The 20000-nt window shown below is 35.8% G+C and overlaps 3 protein-coding genes across 4 annotated transcripts in view; 2 read left to right on the forward strand and 1 right to left on the reverse strand.

The window, feature by feature from the left end:
• Positions 1-18172, forward strand: part of gchfr (GTP cyclohydrolase I feedback regulator) — a 22009-nt gene extending 3837 nt beyond the window's left edge. The window contains exons 3-4 of one of the 2 annotated variants that reach the window (XM_056251613.1): positions 181-319; positions 18159-18172. In XM_056251613.1, coding sequence (XP_056107588.1) covers positions 181-319 — 139 coding nt within the window. In that variant the 3' untranslated portion in view covers positions 18159-18172. Of the gene's footprint in view, positions 1-180; positions 398-18158 lie in introns of those variants that run through there. The other variant, XM_056251612.1, reaches the window with a different exon arrangement.
• dnajc17 (DnaJ (Hsp40) homolog, subfamily C, member 17) overlaps positions 3529-20000 on the reverse strand; it is a 79555-nt gene continuing 63083 nt past the window's right edge. Inside the window, exon 11 of the mRNA XM_056251606.1 lies at positions 3529-3727. Within this exon, the coding sequence (XP_056107581.1) occupies positions 3608-3727 (120 nt within the window). The 3' untranslated portion in view covers positions 3529-3607. The remainder of the gene's footprint in view (positions 3728-20000) is intronic.
• The window catches only part of LOC130085695 (cdc42 effector protein 3), a 7293-nt gene continuing 5230 nt past the window's right edge, over positions 17938-20000 (forward strand). The window contains exon 1 of the mRNA XM_056251608.1: positions 17938-18134. The gene's annotated coding sequence lies outside the window, so the exon portion shown is untranslated. The remainder of the gene's footprint in view (positions 18135-20000) is intronic.

A 20000-nucleotide genomic window follows, 5' to 3' on the forward strand; every position in this document is an offset into this window, starting at 1 on the left:
ATCTGTCTGTCTGTCTGCCAAACATCTTGTAAGTGTTCAGTTATTTCTCAGACACATGTTTCAGTGCATGAGCTTATAAGTCCCAGTGGACGCACAGATACACATCACAGGCTTCACCCAGGCTCAGAGAGCGTGTTATCTTGAGCTGAACCTTCCTCCTGTGATCTGTGTGTCTCACAGCTCCGAGTATCATGTGGACGAGCCGCCGAGACTCGTCTTAGACAAACTCGACAAGATCGGATTCAGAGTTGTCAGTATGACGGGCGTCGGACAGACTCTGGTCTGGTGTCTTCATAAAGAGGCCAGTGACGCGCTGTGACTCGACGGCTCGTGTGTTCCAGGTCAACCAGGCGATCACAGAATCAACGTTTACAAAAGAAATAAAGCTACATGTTTGATGAAATTATCTAAAGTATTTGAAATCTGTGACTGAACTAGCAATATTATCAATACCATCAGAATGTGATTTCATTTGGGCACTTTTATATGTATGGAAAATTCTTTTTGCGATTGTAGTAATATAAATCATTTCATTAAGTTGATTGTGGGAACATCGTTATTATATGTGCAAAAGGGACAATGTTGAATCTATTGCATCTCTATGTCTTTAAATAAATGCTTTGCAATTACATATTAATTTTTATCAGCTCAAAATAATTATTTGAACCCCACATTCCTTGTCATATGTAGTTTCGAACAGTATTAAATTTGTTTACAGAATATGTAAATGCTATATTTTGTTTAATCTTGACATGTTAATATTGTTTCTGTATGATTGTATGAGACTCTATAATTAAAAATAAAGTATCTGTTGTAAAGTGCTGCATGTTTGATCATATACAGTGACAGAAACTCTACACACCCACATTAAATGATCAGTTATTCTTCAAACATTTTATTTGATCTTTTTTTCCTGAAATGTGTAACTTTGGTTTTCAGTGGCAATGCATTGGTTGTCATTTTTTTTATTAAATGTGCAAAAGTTCTGATTTGATTTATCTTTCTTTTCTTTTTTTACGTCACAAAAACAGCTGTTTTAATAGAGGTGTAAGACTTTTATACACACTAGAGAATTTCGCCATAAAGCCCAAAATTTTCAACATGAAGGTCCAAAAATCAAACTCTATTGAGGGCCTAGAGTAAATAATGCATTATATCCAACAATATTATATTAAAATGAACATTTTTAAATATCAAATTCACTTGCATTGCAATGCAAAAATACAAAACGTACGTCAGAAATGAATTTCTGCTTGATTTGCATGTTTTTTCCACCTCTTGATCCGGCTGAAGACTGCGGTTCCTGCTCGGTTCTCCTGAGGACGCCTGTAATTGTATTTCCTGTGTTGTAATGTAAAAGAGACTCTGTGTGTTCCTCTTCTTTCCAGGAATATAAGAGAAAAGCCCACATAAGTAAACAGAAACATGTGACGGCCGCGAGGAGACCAAACAGATGATGGATAGAAGCAGCAGAAGGAAAGGAAAGTGTTCTTAGAAAAGTGAGTAACTGGAAGTCTGGTGGTGAAGTCGGATCTCTGCGGTTTGATGGACACGAGGACCGAATGTGGACAGAACATGCAAAACGCAACCAGAAGCACAAACACACAGCATGACAAATCAGAAAGCTGTTCACTTTTGCATTTCTGTTTGATCTTGTAAATGATTAATTGGTGCAAATGAAAAAACTGCACTGTTTAAAATCCTTTTGGCCGGCACTAAGGATGTCTACATTACCTGGAGTTACACTCGCATTCACATTCAGTCAGCTTTGGAAGTCTTGCTGCCCTCCTTGAAGTTTCTGAGCCAATCACCTGCGCCGTAAACGTCATGTGACTAATGACTGGCTGATGACGCCACAAGAACACACACCGTCTCAAGCAGAAAGGAAACGTTTAAAGGGATAGTTCACCCCAAAATGTAAACTCTGTCAGTAATGACTCTCCCTCATGTTGTTCAACCCCGTAAGACTTTCGTTCATCTTCGGAACACAAATTAAGATATTTTTGATTAAATCTGAGAGCTGGATCACTCCTCCATAGGCTTCTTAAGGCATTGAAACTGGCCGGCCCAGAAAGTTAGTAAAGACAATGTTTAAAATAGTCCGAGTGACTACAGTGGCTCAACCTTAAGTTTATCAAGCGACGAGAATACTTTTTGTGCGCAAAAACAAACAAAAATAACGACTTTATTCAACTCTTCATTTCCTTCTCCGTGGGCCGTGAGATTTCACGTAGTGTAACAGCGCAGCGCTTCTGGGTTGTACGTCACACACACACACACACACACACACAAACATGACCAGCGTCGGCCAATAGTGAGCCTCCGTGTGACGTACAACACAGAAGCGCTGCGCTGTTACACTACGTGAAATCTCACGGCCCATAGAGAAGGAAATGAAGAGTTGAATAAAGTCGTTATTTTTGTTTGTTTTTTGCGCACAAAAAGTATTCTCGTCGCTTGATAAACTTAAGGTTGAGCCACTGTAGTCACTCTGACTATTTTAACGATGTCTTTAATAACTTTTGGGCCGGCCAGTTTCGATCCATTAGAAGCCTATGGAGGAGTGATCCAGCTCTCAGATTTAGTCAAAAATATCTTAATTTGTGTTCCGAAGATGAACGAAAGTCTTACGGGGTTGAACAACATGAGGGAGAGTAATTACTGACAGAATTTACATTTTGGGGGGAACTATCCCTTTAAGTCCATTCTGTCACACATGCATAGAGAAATGATATTATTTCGTTCAAGTGCTCTGAGACACCAGATAATATCGTGGGTGAAAAGAGAAAGTCAGGAAAAAGAAACTTTTGTGTTACATTAAGACAAAAAATATTACATCTCCATTGATGATTTATTCACAACCACTGTTTTGATGGATGTAAAGGAGCTGACATGTAGAATAATGAACTCTCCACAAGGTGTCAAAATAAAAGTCCTGGATGAGAATATGAGTCTTCTGCAGTTCAAGTCAAGATCTCAGATACATCAATTACGATCACACCAGACTTGAGTCAGTAAATCACTTTAAAACGACTGAATGTCACTGAAATTGATTAAAAAAAAAATATATATATTAAAGAAAGGCCGCACAATCTCACATCGAAAGCAAAATATTATAAAATAATATCTGTTTGTCCAACCAATAGCAGACGGTTTATTGTACTTCTGTCTTTTCAGTCCCAGTATTTAACTGGGAACCGTTTTCATGTCCATATTTCATAATTTTCTTGTTGTATCAGAATACTTAGAATGATAGATAATAACTGAATAATATAATAATGACACTGTTGTCTTCTGTAGAGCTGCTTATATCTGAACTGAACTTGACTGAAGAACTTCAACATCGATCGACACAGTTACTGAACTGAATCAACATTGAACTGAATTGTCTTCAGTAAAGCTGCTTTACAGCAGAATCAAATTTGAAATAGAATTTTTCAACATTAACTTCATGTTCATTCCCGTGAAGATAAATGTTGCTGGTTATGTCACGATCCTGCCATAGAAAAGCACCAAAAATGTTCATTCCAAAAGGGCTTTATTGATGTTTAATTCCTGTAAAATCAAAGGTCAAAGTGTGTGTGTGTGTGTGTGTGTGTGTGTGAGGTCACGCCGTCTCGTCCTCTTCCTCTCTCTTCATCTCCTCGATCAGCCTCTTCCTCTCTTCAGCTTGTCTCAGTCGCATCAGCACCACACTCTCGTAGTCACGCTCGTTACGTAGACAACTCTGAGAAACACACACACACACACACACACAGATGATTTAATGAAAACACTGTGTTTTTGACATTTGGCTGAGCGTTACATTCACACAAATGGAGTCAGGAAACCTGGTCAAGTCAAGACAATTGTATTCGTTTGTATTTATTTCGAAGCAGCTTTACTGAAATCCTGATGTAAGGGTTTATAATGTCTCACAGTCACATTCATCAGATTAGAGCTGGGCGACAATATAGTAGTAACATTAAGAGATGATATAAACAATCAAGCAGTTGAGATTTGCTGTATGGTATCTATCTGAATGTGAGTGAACTGTGTGTTAGTGATTCTTGAGTGAATATTCTTGAATGAATCGCACTTTTAAGCCGGTTCACAGAATCAAACATGAGCGTGTCTAGAAATAAACGAATCAAACCTACAGGCAGAGTTGAGAGTCATGTTCGACTCAAAAAGAATCGAATGAGCAGCTTCTAAATGTTGAAGCTTCTTTTTGATTGGTTCATTCTGAACGGGCTCTTTGGTTCAGTTACCCTCATTGGCTCATTCTGAACGGGCTCTTTGGCTCAGTTACCCTCATTGGCTCATTCTGAACGGGCTCTTTGGTTCAGTTACCCTCATTGGCTCATTCTGAACGGGCTCTTTGGCTCAGTGACCCTCATTGGCTAATTCGCTGTTACTTCAGAAGAGCATCTTGAATCATCAACCTGGAACTAAAGTTTGATTCAGTTCAATTCTGTGAACCGACTCAAAAGAATGATTCGTTCAAAAACCGAACATCACTACTGTATGTATGCGGATAAAGTAGATACAACATACATCAATTTGTATACATAGAGCTGGACAAATCATATACATGGACAAATATACATTCATGATATAAACAATCATGAATCAGAGATTCCACAATAGGTTCTTTATAAAGAAAAAGTTTCTGAAAAGCTCTTTTAGGCAAACCTAGTTCTTCTATGGCTTTGCAGGGAAAACTTTATTTGGAAGCTTTTAATAGTGTATATTGTTTTACATGAGTGTACTGTTTAGGTAAAGTGAAGAACCGTCGTCCTCATGAACGACCTGTTTTAATCACGAACGACATTCAGAGCAGCTGAGCTCAGAAATCTGACTCAACATTGAGGATTGTGTTGTGTCTGAGCCAGTTTGTAGAGTTCCTGTTGTGTTCTGGGTCACTGATTCAGCATTAGATCATCGAGAGACACTCACAGCATCTCGTTCAGTGAAACAGATGAACTGCTGATACTATAGAGTTTGTTCTATGCAAATGTAATGTGGTGAAGTTTACTTGGAATTTTCTACACCAAAACATTTTACATCCATTTTTTTCAGTGTATAATCATGTGCTTCAATGTTAAAACCCCAAACCCTCAGCATGAAATGCATAACAGGTTTTCATCTCTAAACGCTCTTGTTTGTGCCTCAGATTATGTATCTTTGCTTCAAACAGCTCATTACCGGTTCAGAAAGAAATGATAAGCAACTATAATGCGCTCAACAAACCTGGAATGACTTCACACCAATTAAAGAGAATTAATCAACACACTGGTCAACCAATCAGAATCAAGAATTCAACAGATTCTACTCTCTGTTAAACTGTTTAAGACTTGCTTATAGGGTTTCCAGCTTCAGAAAAGAAAAATGCGGGATAATCGTGGTTCTTTACAGGAAAATAAGGGACACTCAAAATATTTGTACTGCATCACAGTATATGTCCTTTCAGGTTCGTATGTGTTTAAAAGGTTCTCAGACATAAACACATTTGTTTTGCTTAACCTATTTATGTACAATTTAATTCTAAAACGAATTTTAAGGTCACACAAAAAAGTCACATTACACACAAACCATAGTTCAAAAGTATAACATTTATCTGAAATAGAAAGCTTTTGTAACATTATACACTGCATTTTAAAGAAATTAAAGAAAGTAATAGCCTACTTTTATTCAGCAAGGACGCATTCAATTAATCAAAAGTGACAGTAAAGACATTTATAATGTTAGAAAAGAAGATCTTTTTTTTTATTTCTGATAAATCTACTTTGAACCTTCTATTCATCAAAGAATCCTGATTTTTTTTTTTTTTTTTTATATTAATAATAATCAGAAATGTTTCTTGAGCATCAAATCACATCAGCATTATTCCCTCAGGAAGATTTCATGTTTTCTTCGTGGCTGGATGTCGGACTCATGAACAATAATCACGTTGTTCGAATTCACCAAAACTGATTTGCCGAAATCAAAACCCGGCCGAACAGTGAAAGGGATTCGCCGTTAGCGCGAGTCCGAATCGAACCGGGAGCGACGACAGCAGAGGATTCTGTTCGCAAATCAAACAATGATTTGTCCCAAAAGAATAAATAATTCTCAATGTAGAGGGGAGCGCTGTGATTGGATGATGACCGTGCGTGTTGCTGGTGTATCAGTCAGTGGTTAGATCAGCAGTCTATTTAATCGGGACAAGGGAGGTCCCTTACGGCAGGGGTCCCCGGTACCGGTCCGTGGGTCATTTGGTACCGGGCCGCACAGAAAGAATAAATAACTTACATTATTTCCGTTTTATTTATTCACACATTTACCTGTTCACATATCGTGTCTTTTGCGCGCTCAAGTTTGTTATTTCAAATGTAGGCGTATGTGCGTATACACGTATGTGCGCTCATAATGGAAGCGACGCGCCCGTTTTTTCCAAGCTCGTCCGCGCCGCATCGAGATAAAAACATCTCAACTTTTCAGAATGCCGCAAGCGCACTGCAGGTCACGTGACAAGAACCAACCAATCATCTTCCACACTGTAAACTGCTGCACTAGTTACTAGTAAAAAATATGTTTACTAAAAATATTAATGCTCACAACTGATTCCTTGTTAAATCCATCATTGTTTATACAGAATTGTTCTATATTCTATATATAAATGTGTATGTGTTTGCTATTTCTGGTGTTTTATGACCACTTCAGTTATAGTCTAACCTCAGACAAATACAGAGCCGTTGCCTAGGAGAGATAAGTTAGTTTCACGGCAGAAGCTCCGTTTACTGATGCTTGGGCCAACTTTTCTTAAAATATAATCAAACTGGTCCTGGTCCACTCTGAAATAGGCTTTGAACCTCCCATTGTCCAGGCGGAGCTCCTGAATCCGCTGGTGAAATTCCCCATGGTTTTTGCCGCGTTTTTAGGAGCACCTTAAAGGCCGGTCCGTGAAAATATTGTCTGACATTAAACCGGTCCGTGGCGCAAAAAAGGTTGGGGACCGCTGCCTTACGGGACGAATAAATTAGGCCCAAAATACGGGACGTCCCGGCTAATTCGGGACAGTTGGCAACCCTACTTGCTCATATGATCTTAAACTTCAATATATGTAATTTTAATAGTAAATTAGATTTTAGTACTCCAAAAGATTACATGACTTAATTATTAAAGCAACACCAACTTTTCCTCTGCGGTCGCCCTACAGGTTGGAAGTGGAATTGTCCATTACCGCTGTGGTAAATAATTTAGCCTAGCGCAGCCGACGCCGGCTTTGGAATGAACGATGTCCACAGACAAGGTAGAGTACGCTGCAGGATTTCATGAAAGTATGATGTATTCCGACATCAGAAACGAAGAAAAACAAAATAATGACTATTGTAACGCTTGACGTAAGGCAAGTCAAATTTGTAGTTTTCTTATGTTTCATTAGAACTACAGAAACTCGTCCCGATCTGGCAATCTTACATAGCGTGGTTATAGCAGATACAGGACCGCAAAGCCAATCCAGAAGTGCCTTTCACCCTGTTACGACTTGATGAACCACTGAAACGATTTTGGAAACATTATTTTAAGGTAAAAAATCTTACTAAGTGTTGCTTTAATGCAATAAGCAAAGTACTCACGCTCACAGAAAGCCGACTCTCAGATCGCACGAGATCCCGAACTCAACAACAGTTAAACACAGTCAGGAATGTGTTCAATGGAGTAAACAGCTGAGAAAGAAAGCGTGTGTGTCAGTGTGTTGTGTCCGTGCGGCTCTTAAAGTGACAGCAGCCTAATAAACCTGCGTCCATCTGTGTGCTTAAAGGGACAATGTGTAGGAATTTCTCCCATTGTATTTTGGTGAAATTGTATTTTGCATTCAAACGAATTGTGCTCTCCAGCGCCTCGCTTTTTCAAATGTGTGTTGTATCTACGGTAGCCGTTATGTACCAAAAAGCTATGACAGGATGTCTTCTAATAGCACCTCGTCGAGTGCCTAGTACTTTATGTCCCTCTCTGCTATTATAGTTTTTCAAGATGGCGGAACGACATGGAAGCCTCCGTGGACCTACCCGTCCCAAGTATATAAAGATAATAAATTCTTCATTTACGAGGATAAGTCAGATAATTGCCAGAGGTATTTGTACACCATTGAGGACATATTTATGAATAAAAATATTGATTTTAGATAATAAAATACCTAAAAAAGTACGCATTGTCCCTTTAATGTTAATCAGACAACAGAAGACAGAGAAGATCACTCACTGCTCTGGACTCAATAACTCAGAATCAGTGTATAATTAATTCATACAGTGAAAACTAAACAGTATTTTATTTTTTACATATGATTATTCAATTTCTGTTGTTAAATACAGCTAATGTTAAATATTGTCATATCAAATTTTATTTATTTTATTTTAATAGTATGAAGTTGCAACCCATCCATCATCGCAAAAATCATTCATATTTGGCCTAAATATAGCCATCAATCAGTACTGACTAAATAAATGTCTAAATAATTACATTCCTAAATACATTTTCTAAATTAATTGCAGCATTTTAAATACATTTTTAAATGAACAAAATCTCTAAATGCATAAATAAATCCATTTCTAAATAAATAGCGAGCCAAAATATGTCATATAGCAGCATCGCTTAGCTCTTCTGAGCGATGTCTGTGAAGAGAAGGATCCTCACAGCGTTGAAGTGTGTGTGCGTGTCTGTGGAAACTCAGACGAGCAGGAGAGATGAAGAGAGAGTGATTCTGCAGGGTTAGGAGCATCTGGAAGAGATGACTGGGGTCTCTCGCATTAACCACAGGAGAGAGAGAGAGAGAGAGAGAGAGACCGAGGGGAAGCACGAACGCCATTATCATTCCAGCTCCATGAGCTCAGGCCTCGTCTCCCACCTAACCACCAAATATCACGCAAGCTCAATTAAGTACGTAAACAACTGCTGCATCTTCAGTAAACTCAACCAAAGCGGAGAAGAAGAAGAGGCATCACTTTACACACACAAACTCTCCCAGCGGGAACGCCGTCAAGTCCCAGATCTCCAGCGACACGGCTCTGAATGCACACCGACAGTCACGGCATTTAGAATGTTAAAAAGATTCTATTTCAAATTTTAGAATGTTCAAAGATCAAAGAATCCTGAAACACACACACACACACGCATCACAGATTCCACAAAAGCAGAATCCGCATATTAGAATGAGTACAAATTCAGCTTTGGTCACAGGAATAAAATTAATTTCGACTGTATATTCACATAGAAAACAGCGGTTTTAAATTGGAATAATATTTACCTGTTTTTACTGTATTTTTGATCAAATAAATGCAGCTTCGGTGAGCAGAAGAGACTGACCTCAAACAGCAGTGTATTCTATTTCAATGTTAAACTATTCGTTACTTATGTATTTCTTTATAAAACATGGATCCTGAAGCAAAGCCAGTTGATTTAGCAAAGACGGTTTATTTTTTGCATGCATTTCATAAAGTGTTGATGAAGAACAGCAAGTTTGCCATGAAATGCAACCTATTTAAGCTATTCGCAAGGTCACACAAGAACATGTGTATTCAAGTATTTATTTCTATTTTTTATATAATAAAAGCATACAGTAATTCTCCTCATTTAGTTCTAGTGTTCACCAGTAAGTGAAAGAGCCCAAGTGCACATGTTTGTCTGACCAAACTCACTCGACAACATTGCATAATTACACCTCCCGAACTCCTGACCGGGGCGTCCCAGCATGCAGTGCGTGTGTGTGGTTCCTGCAGGAAACTGCGCAGTGTGTGTGTGTTGTGTTCGACATGCAGAGACTCGTATGACAAGACGGGAGTGTAAACACACCGGTGACATCAGCGGCTGGTGATGATGTCAGTGCTCGTCTCGCCATCACATCTTCAGTGAAACTCTGTGTGTGTGTGTGTGTGTGTGTGTGTGAGTGTGAGTGTGAGTGTCTCACTGTGAGACCAGAAGAATTGCATCTGGAATTTGACACTTTGTCTCGTCTTTTAATTTTTTTTTTTTTTTTTTTAAATAGCATCACTAAAAACATTCTTGGAGTTTGTTTAACAAAGTGTTATTAGTTTCATTGTGATACTATTATAGTTTTTTTTATTAATATTTCGAATTTATTTCTATTTATTCAAATATAATTTTTATTATATTTTTTCTTTTCTGTTTTCTTTTTAATTTTAGTTAAGTCTTTGTGATTTAGTTGTGTTTTTATCATTTTTAATAGTTTTTGTAAATATGTCTATGTAGGTTTCATTCATTTTTTATTTTTTTTAAAAGTGTAAAAAAAAATATTCAACTAAAAAAAATGTTAGTTTAACCCTGCTTACAAAAAATACTATTTCAGTCGTTCTACTTCTAAATTTCACATTTAATTAAATATTTTGTAAATTGTTTTAATTATTTAATTAATTTTAATTATTTAACATTTAATTAAATATTTCTTTAATTATTTGTAAAATTTACTAGCAATTTCTGAGTGAAAATTGTTTCAGAGTAAATCCTAAACTAATTTGTTTCAGTGTAGTTTAAGACTATTTAAACTAAAACTGTCTATTTCAGAAACACATTCACATCTGTAGACTAAAATATAGATCGAGTGTTATTTCAGTATTATTTATAAACTATTATAGTATTTATTAATATTTAGAACTTTTATATATAGCTTTTATTTTTTATATTTTCTGCTTTAATTTTAATTTAAGTTTTAACCAATAATAAGGTTCTTTTGTCGGCTCAATTGTGTTCCTTCCTGCAAAAAAATTATATCTATGAACATTTTTATTCTGCATTCTGGCTCCAACACAGAAACTGCACTCTTCTAGACTTCTAGCTTCAGACCAAGGCTGTATCTCAATACAGTTTTACTCAATCTTAGCGCTGCGTTTGACACTAATCGATCATAAAATACTCTTAGATCGACTACAAAATTACACAGGTATTCAGGGTCAGGCATTAAGCTGGTTTAGACCCATTTCGAGTCGACGTCACAGTCACGTCCCGGCGCTAGCTGGAGGCAAAACAAACGGACAACTGGAGGCGGCCAATACAAACCAGCACAGATTCGGCTACATAATAAGGAGCGTAAATTATTATTATTATTAAATGTCATCTTGTTGTGTTGTTGGCTGCAAGAATCGATGAAAAATGAATATGCTGCATCTGGAATTTTTATTTCTAGAAAATATTCACATCATTAAAATGCACCGTAATGTCACTCTTTACATTGTCGTGTTCTCGGCGCTGGCAGAACTGCGGATCTTGTACATGACCATTCAGCACATAGTTATAGATTTACATGCCCTCAGTTTCTCTTTACGCTCGGTTTCTCTATCGGATAGGTGTAGAAGTCAGGCCACTCGACCGGAGGTAGCGTCCATCCATTGAGTAACGTTAAGCGTGTACGGATCAGCCAATTTGGTTCCTTTTGCAAATAACAATCGCGGTCCTGGACACTGAGTGACCTTACACATTAAGATAAAATCTGATTTTCTCCAGTCATTGTTAAAAAACAAGCTAACAAAACTTGCAAACTAGCGTTAGTGAAGCGGCCAGAGGGATCGTTCTGCCTCCACCTAAGCTCCGCCCACAAAACAACGTCACCATGTTTACCAACTGAAAATTGGTCTATCGATCATATGTATCAGACCGCTGCCATTTTGTCTTTTTAAATGAGGAAAAATCTAATGTCAGTAAATTATGGAGTGCCTCAAGGCTCTGTGTGCGGCCCGCTGCTGTTCTCAATATATATGCTGCCACTTGGTAGTATTATAAGAAAACATGGAATTAGTTTTAGAATTATAGAATTAGAATTATTTTATGCCAATGATACTCACGACCAGATGAAATCTCCAAATTATCCAAGCTGACAGAGTGAGTTAAAGATATAAAATATTGGATGTAATTTTCTTCTATTAAATTCAGAAAAGACGTATTACTTATTACTCTTAAAATACAATTTGCATTTAGAAGGATGTTACTTCATCTTCTTCAGTTAAAGGCACGGGAGTTATATTAGACAGCAACTCGTCTTTCAAAAATCATATTTCATATGTTACAAAAACACCTCATAAACACTGTTAAGCTCCTAAAACTAGTTCATGCATTCATGACCTCTAGACTAGATTACTGTGATGCTTTATTAGCTGGTCCTGCATACGCAATAAACAAGCTATAATTAGTCCAAAATGCAGTTGCTAGAGTTCTTAGGTCAAGAAAATATGATCATATAACACCAATATTATCATCTCTACACTGGTTACCTATTAAGTTCTGCATCAGAGAACCATAGAACCTGAATGTGATGAACTGAACATCTTCAGACACATTTGACGTCACTCTGCTTTACTCCCTACGGCCAGCTAAACACACACACACACACACACTCTCTTAAGAATGATAGCTATAGATAACGGGATGATGACAAGCAGAACATCTCTCCTCTTCACACTCGCTCAGATCTCTGCACACGTGGCTATTCTCAAGCGCGCTCGGGAACGAGTGCTGAAACCCTGAGCTTTAGAGGAGACGCCATTCATCCGGGGCCATATCTGTCATCACACATACATGTGTGTCAGACGCTTCATTACAGATCATCGTGAGACATTAGAGACTCAAAACTGCAGATAACACCACCAGATCTAGAGAAATGAAGCGGTTATGAAGAACAGATCAAATGAGAACAGAGATAATAGCTCAGGCTGAACAATCTGAATCACCAGTCAGATTAAAGATAGATTAAAGATATAAAAGGTGTGTGTTTTGTTTACTAAAGTGTGTCAAACACTGCTATGATTTTCCGTGTAATTGTCTGTTGCAGTAAAAGTAGTTTAGAAATGTTTATGTAAATATGAAATATGTAAAATAAATAAAATACAAAAATAAAATATAGTATAAAGACATGAATGAATGAATGAATACATAAATATTGCAGCAATAAAAAAAAGTAATAGAAATAGTAATAAAATACTAAAATAAATTATGTGCTAAGAAATAACTTGTAAAATAAAATAGAAAATATATAAATAAATGTAATATAGTAAAAATAAATAAAACAAAAAATTATGTGGAAAAGAAATAGTAAATAATACTAAAAAAAAAAATAAGGCAGAAAAGACCTTCTAAGTATTGTAAAGTAAAATAAAAATAATGGAAAAAAAGAAGAAGATATTATTAATAAATTAAATAATGTAATTTAAATATAGAAAAAATAAGTTACATTTATTTTTCAGGGCTATTTAAGCTCATTTAAATTTTTTTTTTTAAACAAATAGCAAATAAAAATACTAAAAAATAATGTGGCACAAAAGATTGTAAAATTAAATATAAAATAAAATAAATATATAAACAAAATAAGAATAAGTAAATAAATGAATATTGCAGGACTATTTTAAGCGAATAAAAAAAAAAAGTTAAAAGGTGATTAAAAATTGTGGAAAAAAAAAAGATAAATAAAATATTGGGGCACAAAGGAGTGACTTTACGGCAACTTCCTGTTCAGTGTTAAAGAATAAAAACTCGCCCAGAACACCTGGCCACACAATACACACATGGCTAAAGCAAATAAAACAGTCTGGACACACTGGATCACGGCGGGAGCTTCTTTAGCCGGTAAAACAGGCTTTTACAAACAGATTTTGATGTAGCAAATGCATTAGTGTCAGAACTCAAAGCGAGAAATAAACAAGACAACGTTTAACTAACTTCAACTGAGCTGAAAGAGGGTGTGTGTGTGTGTGTGTGTGTGTGCGTTTAACCTTTAGAGCTGCGATTACTCCAAATCATGCCAGTGTTGGAGAGCAGAAACACCAGCCAACAGCTACAGAACGCAGATGCTTTGAAATATCCAATATATAATGTATAATCACGGTGATTTTGGAAGTAAACCCTCATTAAGCGAGCAGCTGATGTGAGCGGTATAACATCAGAGGCGTTCAGTAAAGAATGGCACACACACCCATTGTTATCCATTAAAAAGCGTGTTGCATTTACAGTAAACCTGGCACTGGTGTGAGTTATGCCATCTGAGCTCATTAATGTGCAATATTGCTCTGAAACTCCAAACAAAACATCCCTGATTTAATAATCGCATCATATCATGTGGTGCCAGCAGACGTAAAACACACACACACACACACACACACACACACACACACACACACACACACACACACACACACACACACACACACACACACACACACACACACACACACACACACACACACACACACAGCCAAGCTAAACCTGATAGAACACTGACAACAAAAATACAAAAAAAGTATGTCAGAAGATATTATTGTTCTTAAATATATATAATAATATATAATATAATGCACTAAATACCGTTTGGTTTAAAATACATTTTTATACTTTTCTTCAGCAAAGGTGCATTAAAGTGATTAAAAGTGACAGTAAAGACATTCATAATGTTACAAAAGATTATTTTAGGACCTTCTATTCATCAAAGAAAATCTGGGAAAAACAAATGCATCAGTTTCCACAAAAAACTGTTTTAAACACTGATAATAATCATAAATGTTTCTTGAGCATCAGATCCTCATATTAGAGTGATTCCTGAAGGATCATGTGACACTGAAGACTGGAGTAATGATGCTGAAAATACAGCTTTGATCACAGGAATAAATTACACTTTACTATATATTCACATAGAAAACCGTTATTTTACATTGTAATAATATTTCATAATTTTACTGTATTTTTGATCAGATAAATTCAGCTTTGATCACAGGAATAAATTACACTTTACTATATATTCACTTAGAAAACCGTTATTAATAATATTTCACAATTTTTACTGTATTTTTGATCAGATAAATTCAGCTTTGATCACAGGAATAAATTACACTTTACTATATATTCACTTAGAAAACCGTTATTTTACATTGTAATAATATTTCATAATTTTACTGTATTTTTGATCAAATAAATTCAGCTTTGATCACAGGAATAAATTACACTTTACTATATATTCACATAGAAAACTGTTATTTTACATTATAATAATATTTCATAATTTTTACTGTATTTTTGATCAAATAAATTCAGCTTTGATCACAGGAATAAATTACACTTTACTATATATTCACATAGAAAACAGCTGATTTACATCCTAATAATATTTCACTATTTTTACTGTATTTTTGATCTTGCTGAGCAGAAGAGACTTCTATCAAAAACATTATAAAGACACCACAGAAAGCGCATGAAGTTTAAGAGAGCGTTGAGCAGGTGATCCTCCATCAGAATAATAATATACGCGAGTATAGGATCGTTTAGTTGAGCGATTAAGAGTGAAAACAGACGATAATGAGACAAAAGCACTTGCAGGAAACATTTCCCCAAAAAAAACATCTTGTACAAGAACAAGTCTGTACAAAAACACAACCGCAGAAACCAGAGTCTGGATCCAGCTCAACAATCTAAGCCTCTCGAAACATCAGGCCAAAGCAATCAAGCAAACTCCAGGAATATTGAGATGTGTTTGCATGAGAGAGAGGAATGAGAGTTCACAGTTCCAGCTCTGGGTAAAGGTTATGACGAAGAGCCGATGTTTGGTTTATGTGAGCGATCAGACCTGTGTGTTTGAAGCAGAAGACGGAAGGGCGGCGCTTTGTTTATTGGACGTGTTTGAAAGGAGTCTGACGGAAAGCAAGCATGAAGAAACCCCAGCGCTTGAGCTTTCCCCTCGAATCTGGCGTCCATCCGGGATCCAGACGGCACAGGGAACATCTGATGATGTTTGGAGGGGAAAAACACTCTGTTCAAGGCACTTTCGCAATGAAGAAACTAAATATTTAATAACTGGAGGAAGCAAGCATAAGTCCTGAAGTATATCTTGTTTAGGGTTGTTGTACATCAAAGCTGGTGATTCCCAGTAAGTGTAATATACTGGTCAGAGTCTTTGGAGCGATTGCCAATGACTGTCTAGATATGATTGTCTTTACACGTGCAGACAGGGTGAACAGGTTTTTATTTGAAACCGGCTGATAACGAGGAACAAATACTTAGTTTGAGAGTTTGTGAAGACCTTATTATGGAATATTTCAAAGCTATGGCATGATCTAATGGTGGAGAAGTATATACATTTGATGGTTTGACACTACATTTCTCGGGGTGGGGGGGTGCATTTTTAAATAAAAAAAATTAATAAAAAATAATAAATAAAAATTTAAAAATATATATATATATGGGGACTAACATTGAGAATTAGCCTCGGCTAAAATGTTGTAGCATGAGCTTATGTAACATACTTGTCCCTATTCAAATAAACTTAAATAAATAATAATGTAAAAAATGTAATAAAAGAAGAAGAAAAAAAAAGATTGGATGGATGGATGAGACAACTCATGAAAGCCTGTCCAAAAGCATAATTTTCCTTATAAATTATAACTACGACTACCACTTGTGAGAAATCCTACTATTATAGATTATCATTATCATTATCTCTCCTTGGATTAAATCAATATTTATTCCATTAATTGATGTATTTATACACTTGGAGCTTCCACAGACTGAAAACTGAGTGAATCATTAACATGAGATCTCCGATTTCCTAAAAGCATAACAAATATTATCTATTCCATAAAACATAAACCGTGTTCAATTTGGGCTCAATATGCCAATAGTAATAGTGTTATTTATGCATAAATGCAATCATTCACAGTAAACACTTCCAAGTAAATGAATAAATGCAATAATATAATTGATGCCTATATATATATATATATATATAACGTTTTTTCATAATAAAACGCATTAGTGCAATTCCATTGTGGTGCAGTGTTGAAAATCTTCTTTAAAACTGTTATGATAAAGTGTGTCTGTTAACAATCACATTAAAGATGCAGGATATGGCCCTATTATTTATATATGTTTTAGGGTTAAAGGTTTTGAGAAATGCATTGGCTTTAACAAAATATCGTCGAGCTCACCTGTATATTTTGCTATAAAACAAGGGTAATAATAACCAATCTCAGATTTACCCACCAATAAAAGATGTCATTTCAATAAAACAAGGTCATTTCACAGGTTGGTCAGATGATGACTTACAATTTAACTGGCGATTCATAACCAGAATAGGTAATAATGTGCTTTATAGACCAACATTTAGTGTCGAACCTCCAAACAAATCATTTGTGATGTTGTTTCACTAGTGTGTGCAGGACACTATAGTTCATTTATGTAAGTGAGGAGAGTAAACTGTGACATATTATACCCAATAATTCTTCATACAGTGACTACCAGTGACATTAATACAAATTTCGGACCAAAAATTATGATGATGTTTTGCTGAAGTGTGTTTTCTGTAATTGCTAATGCTCTTTTTACACACACACTGAACAACATGAAGCATTGCTTGGCCACTGGTTGAGCTAAACTGGTATTATCTAAGTGTGTAGTTAAATTTAACAGCTGACAGATATTCAACATAATTCATGTGTGAGAGTCTAACAGAAGGACGGACAAAACCAGTCAAATATCCACTGAGTTCTGCTCATATTTATCACCATTTTCGAAACGATAGCGAATAAACTGATAATGTGAGAAGTGTCATGAATGAATAGTGGTTTGGCTGTAGTAGAAAGCGGAAATCTCAGATCTTCACTGCTAAAACAACAACAACAAGTCTTGCCTCAACTTGACTCGGAATCAGGAGACAAAGAAACGGGTTTCATTTAGGCTTTGATGTGTGTGTGTGTGTGTGTGTGTACGGTCATGGGAATGCAAGCAGAACTTGTGTAACGCTGGTCCGCCTGTACACACACGTCCCAGAGCGAGAGAGCGCTGTCGTTACAAAGCTTTAGTAAATCCTACAGGAACCAGAACAATGACACAGAGATTAGTAATGAGCGAAGCCCCACGACACGAGTCAGTGGCAGAAACCAGCTTCGCCCTTCCCAGATTTGAAGAGTGAAGAGTGACACGGCGCTCAGGTGAGCTGAGATTGCGTCTCCAGGTGTGACACACACACACACACACACACACAGGTTTAGCTGAGAGGAGGGTGGAGACGAGCTTGGTCTATCCCTGGACTTTAACACTTGTGATCTACAAGGACTCTGTACTGTAGAAGAACACCTTCAAATCAAGACTAAACACACACATCTTTAGGAGTAACGAGGTCTTGTGTTACGGTAAGAGGAATTACTCTACGACACCTCCACCATCATCATGTGGCGTTGCTTTTATGTGAAACTGGCAGGTTCATACGCCACTGTTCAGACAGATTGACATCGGTATGATGGTAATATCAATGAAACGTGATTAATTCGGGTTTTTGAGGCTGGATATTCACAGAGAATTGTTTTATAGCCTTACAAGTCTCGTCATGTTAACAGAAACTAACAGAAATAATGTGTGTGAATACAGGTACGGTTTACAGGTACGGCGCCAACTAGAAGATCAATAATAAAACATCATGTTAAAGGGTTTCAACACTGGCTAGAGCAAACAATTGTTAGAGGTTAAAAGAAAGAAAAGGAAAATGTTGCCGTTTGGTCATGAGAAATGGCCTAAAAAACGACTTTTTCTTATAAATGATCACTTTCACCTTCGATTAAATCAATATTTATTCAATTAATTTATGTATTTATACACTTTGAACATCTCCAGACCTAAAACTGAGTGAATCTTCGATGTTGTTCCTAAAAGCAAAACAAAAGATTCTCTTGCCCTTTTCAGAAAACATAAACCGTGTTCAAATGTGTCTGAAAAGAAGAAATGCTTATGCTAATAATACTTATATTTATAATATTTATGCAATTATATCACAGTAAGGAATTCCATATAAATAAATAGATGCAATAATATACAGGTGAAATTTGAAAATCGTGCAAAAGTTCATTTATTTCAGTAATTCTTCAACTTAAAAGGTGAAACTAATATATTATATAGACTCATTACACGCAAAGTGAGATATTTCAAGCCTTTATTTGTTATCATTTTGATGATTATGGCTTACAGATATGAAAACCTTTTCACAATATTCTAATTTTGAATTTGGGCTTTTCATAAGCTGTAAGCCATCAAAATTATAACAAATAAAGGCTTGAAATATCTCACTTTGCGTGTAATGAGTCTATATAATATATTAGTTTCCCCTTTTTCAAATATCTCACTTTGCGTGTAATGAGTCTATATAATATATTAGTTTCACCTTTTTCAAATATCTCACTTTGCGTGTAATGAGTCTATATAATATATTAGTTTCACCTTTTTCAAATATCTCACTTTGCGTAATGAGTCTATATAATATATTAGTTTCACCTTTTTCAAATATCTCACTTTGCGTGTAATGAGTCTATATAATATATTAGTTTCACCTTTTTCAAATATCTCACTTTGCGTGTAATGAGTCTATATATTAGTTTCCCCTTTTTCAAATATCTCACTTTGTGTGTAATGAGTCTATATAATATATTAGTTTCACCTTTTTCAAATATCTCACTTTGCATGTAATGAGTCTATATAATATATTAGTTTCACCTTTTTCAAATATCTCACTTTGCGTGTAATGAGTCTATATAATATATTAGTTTCACCTTTTTCAAATATCTCACTTGGCGTGTAATGAGTCTATATAATATATTAGTTTCCCCTTTTTCAAATATCTCACTTTGCATGTAATGAGTCTATATAATATATTAGTTTCACCTTTTTCAAATATCTCACTTTGCATGTAATGAGTCTATATAATATATTAGTTTCCCCTTTTTTAAATATCTCACTTTGCGTGTAATGAGTCTATATAATATATTAGTTTCACCTTTTTCAAATATCTCACTTTGCGTGTAATGAGTCTATATAATATATTAGTTTCACCTTTTTCAAATATCTCACTTTGCGTAATGAGTCTATATAATATATTAGTTTCACCTTTTTCAAATATCTCACTTTGCGTGTAATGAGTCTATATAATATATTAGTTTCACCTTTTTCAAATATCTCACTTTGCGTGTAATGAGTCTATATATTAGTTTCCCCTTTTTCAAATATCTCAC

This window comes from Rhinichthys klamathensis, unplaced genomic scaffold, assembly GCF_029890125.1.
Source record: "Rhinichthys klamathensis goyatoka isolate OS25496 unplaced genomic scaffold, OSU_Roscu_1.1 h1tg000085l_1, whole genome shotgun sequence".
NCBI lineage: Eukaryota > Metazoa > Chordata > Actinopteri > Cypriniformes > Leuciscidae > Rhinichthys > Rhinichthys klamathensis.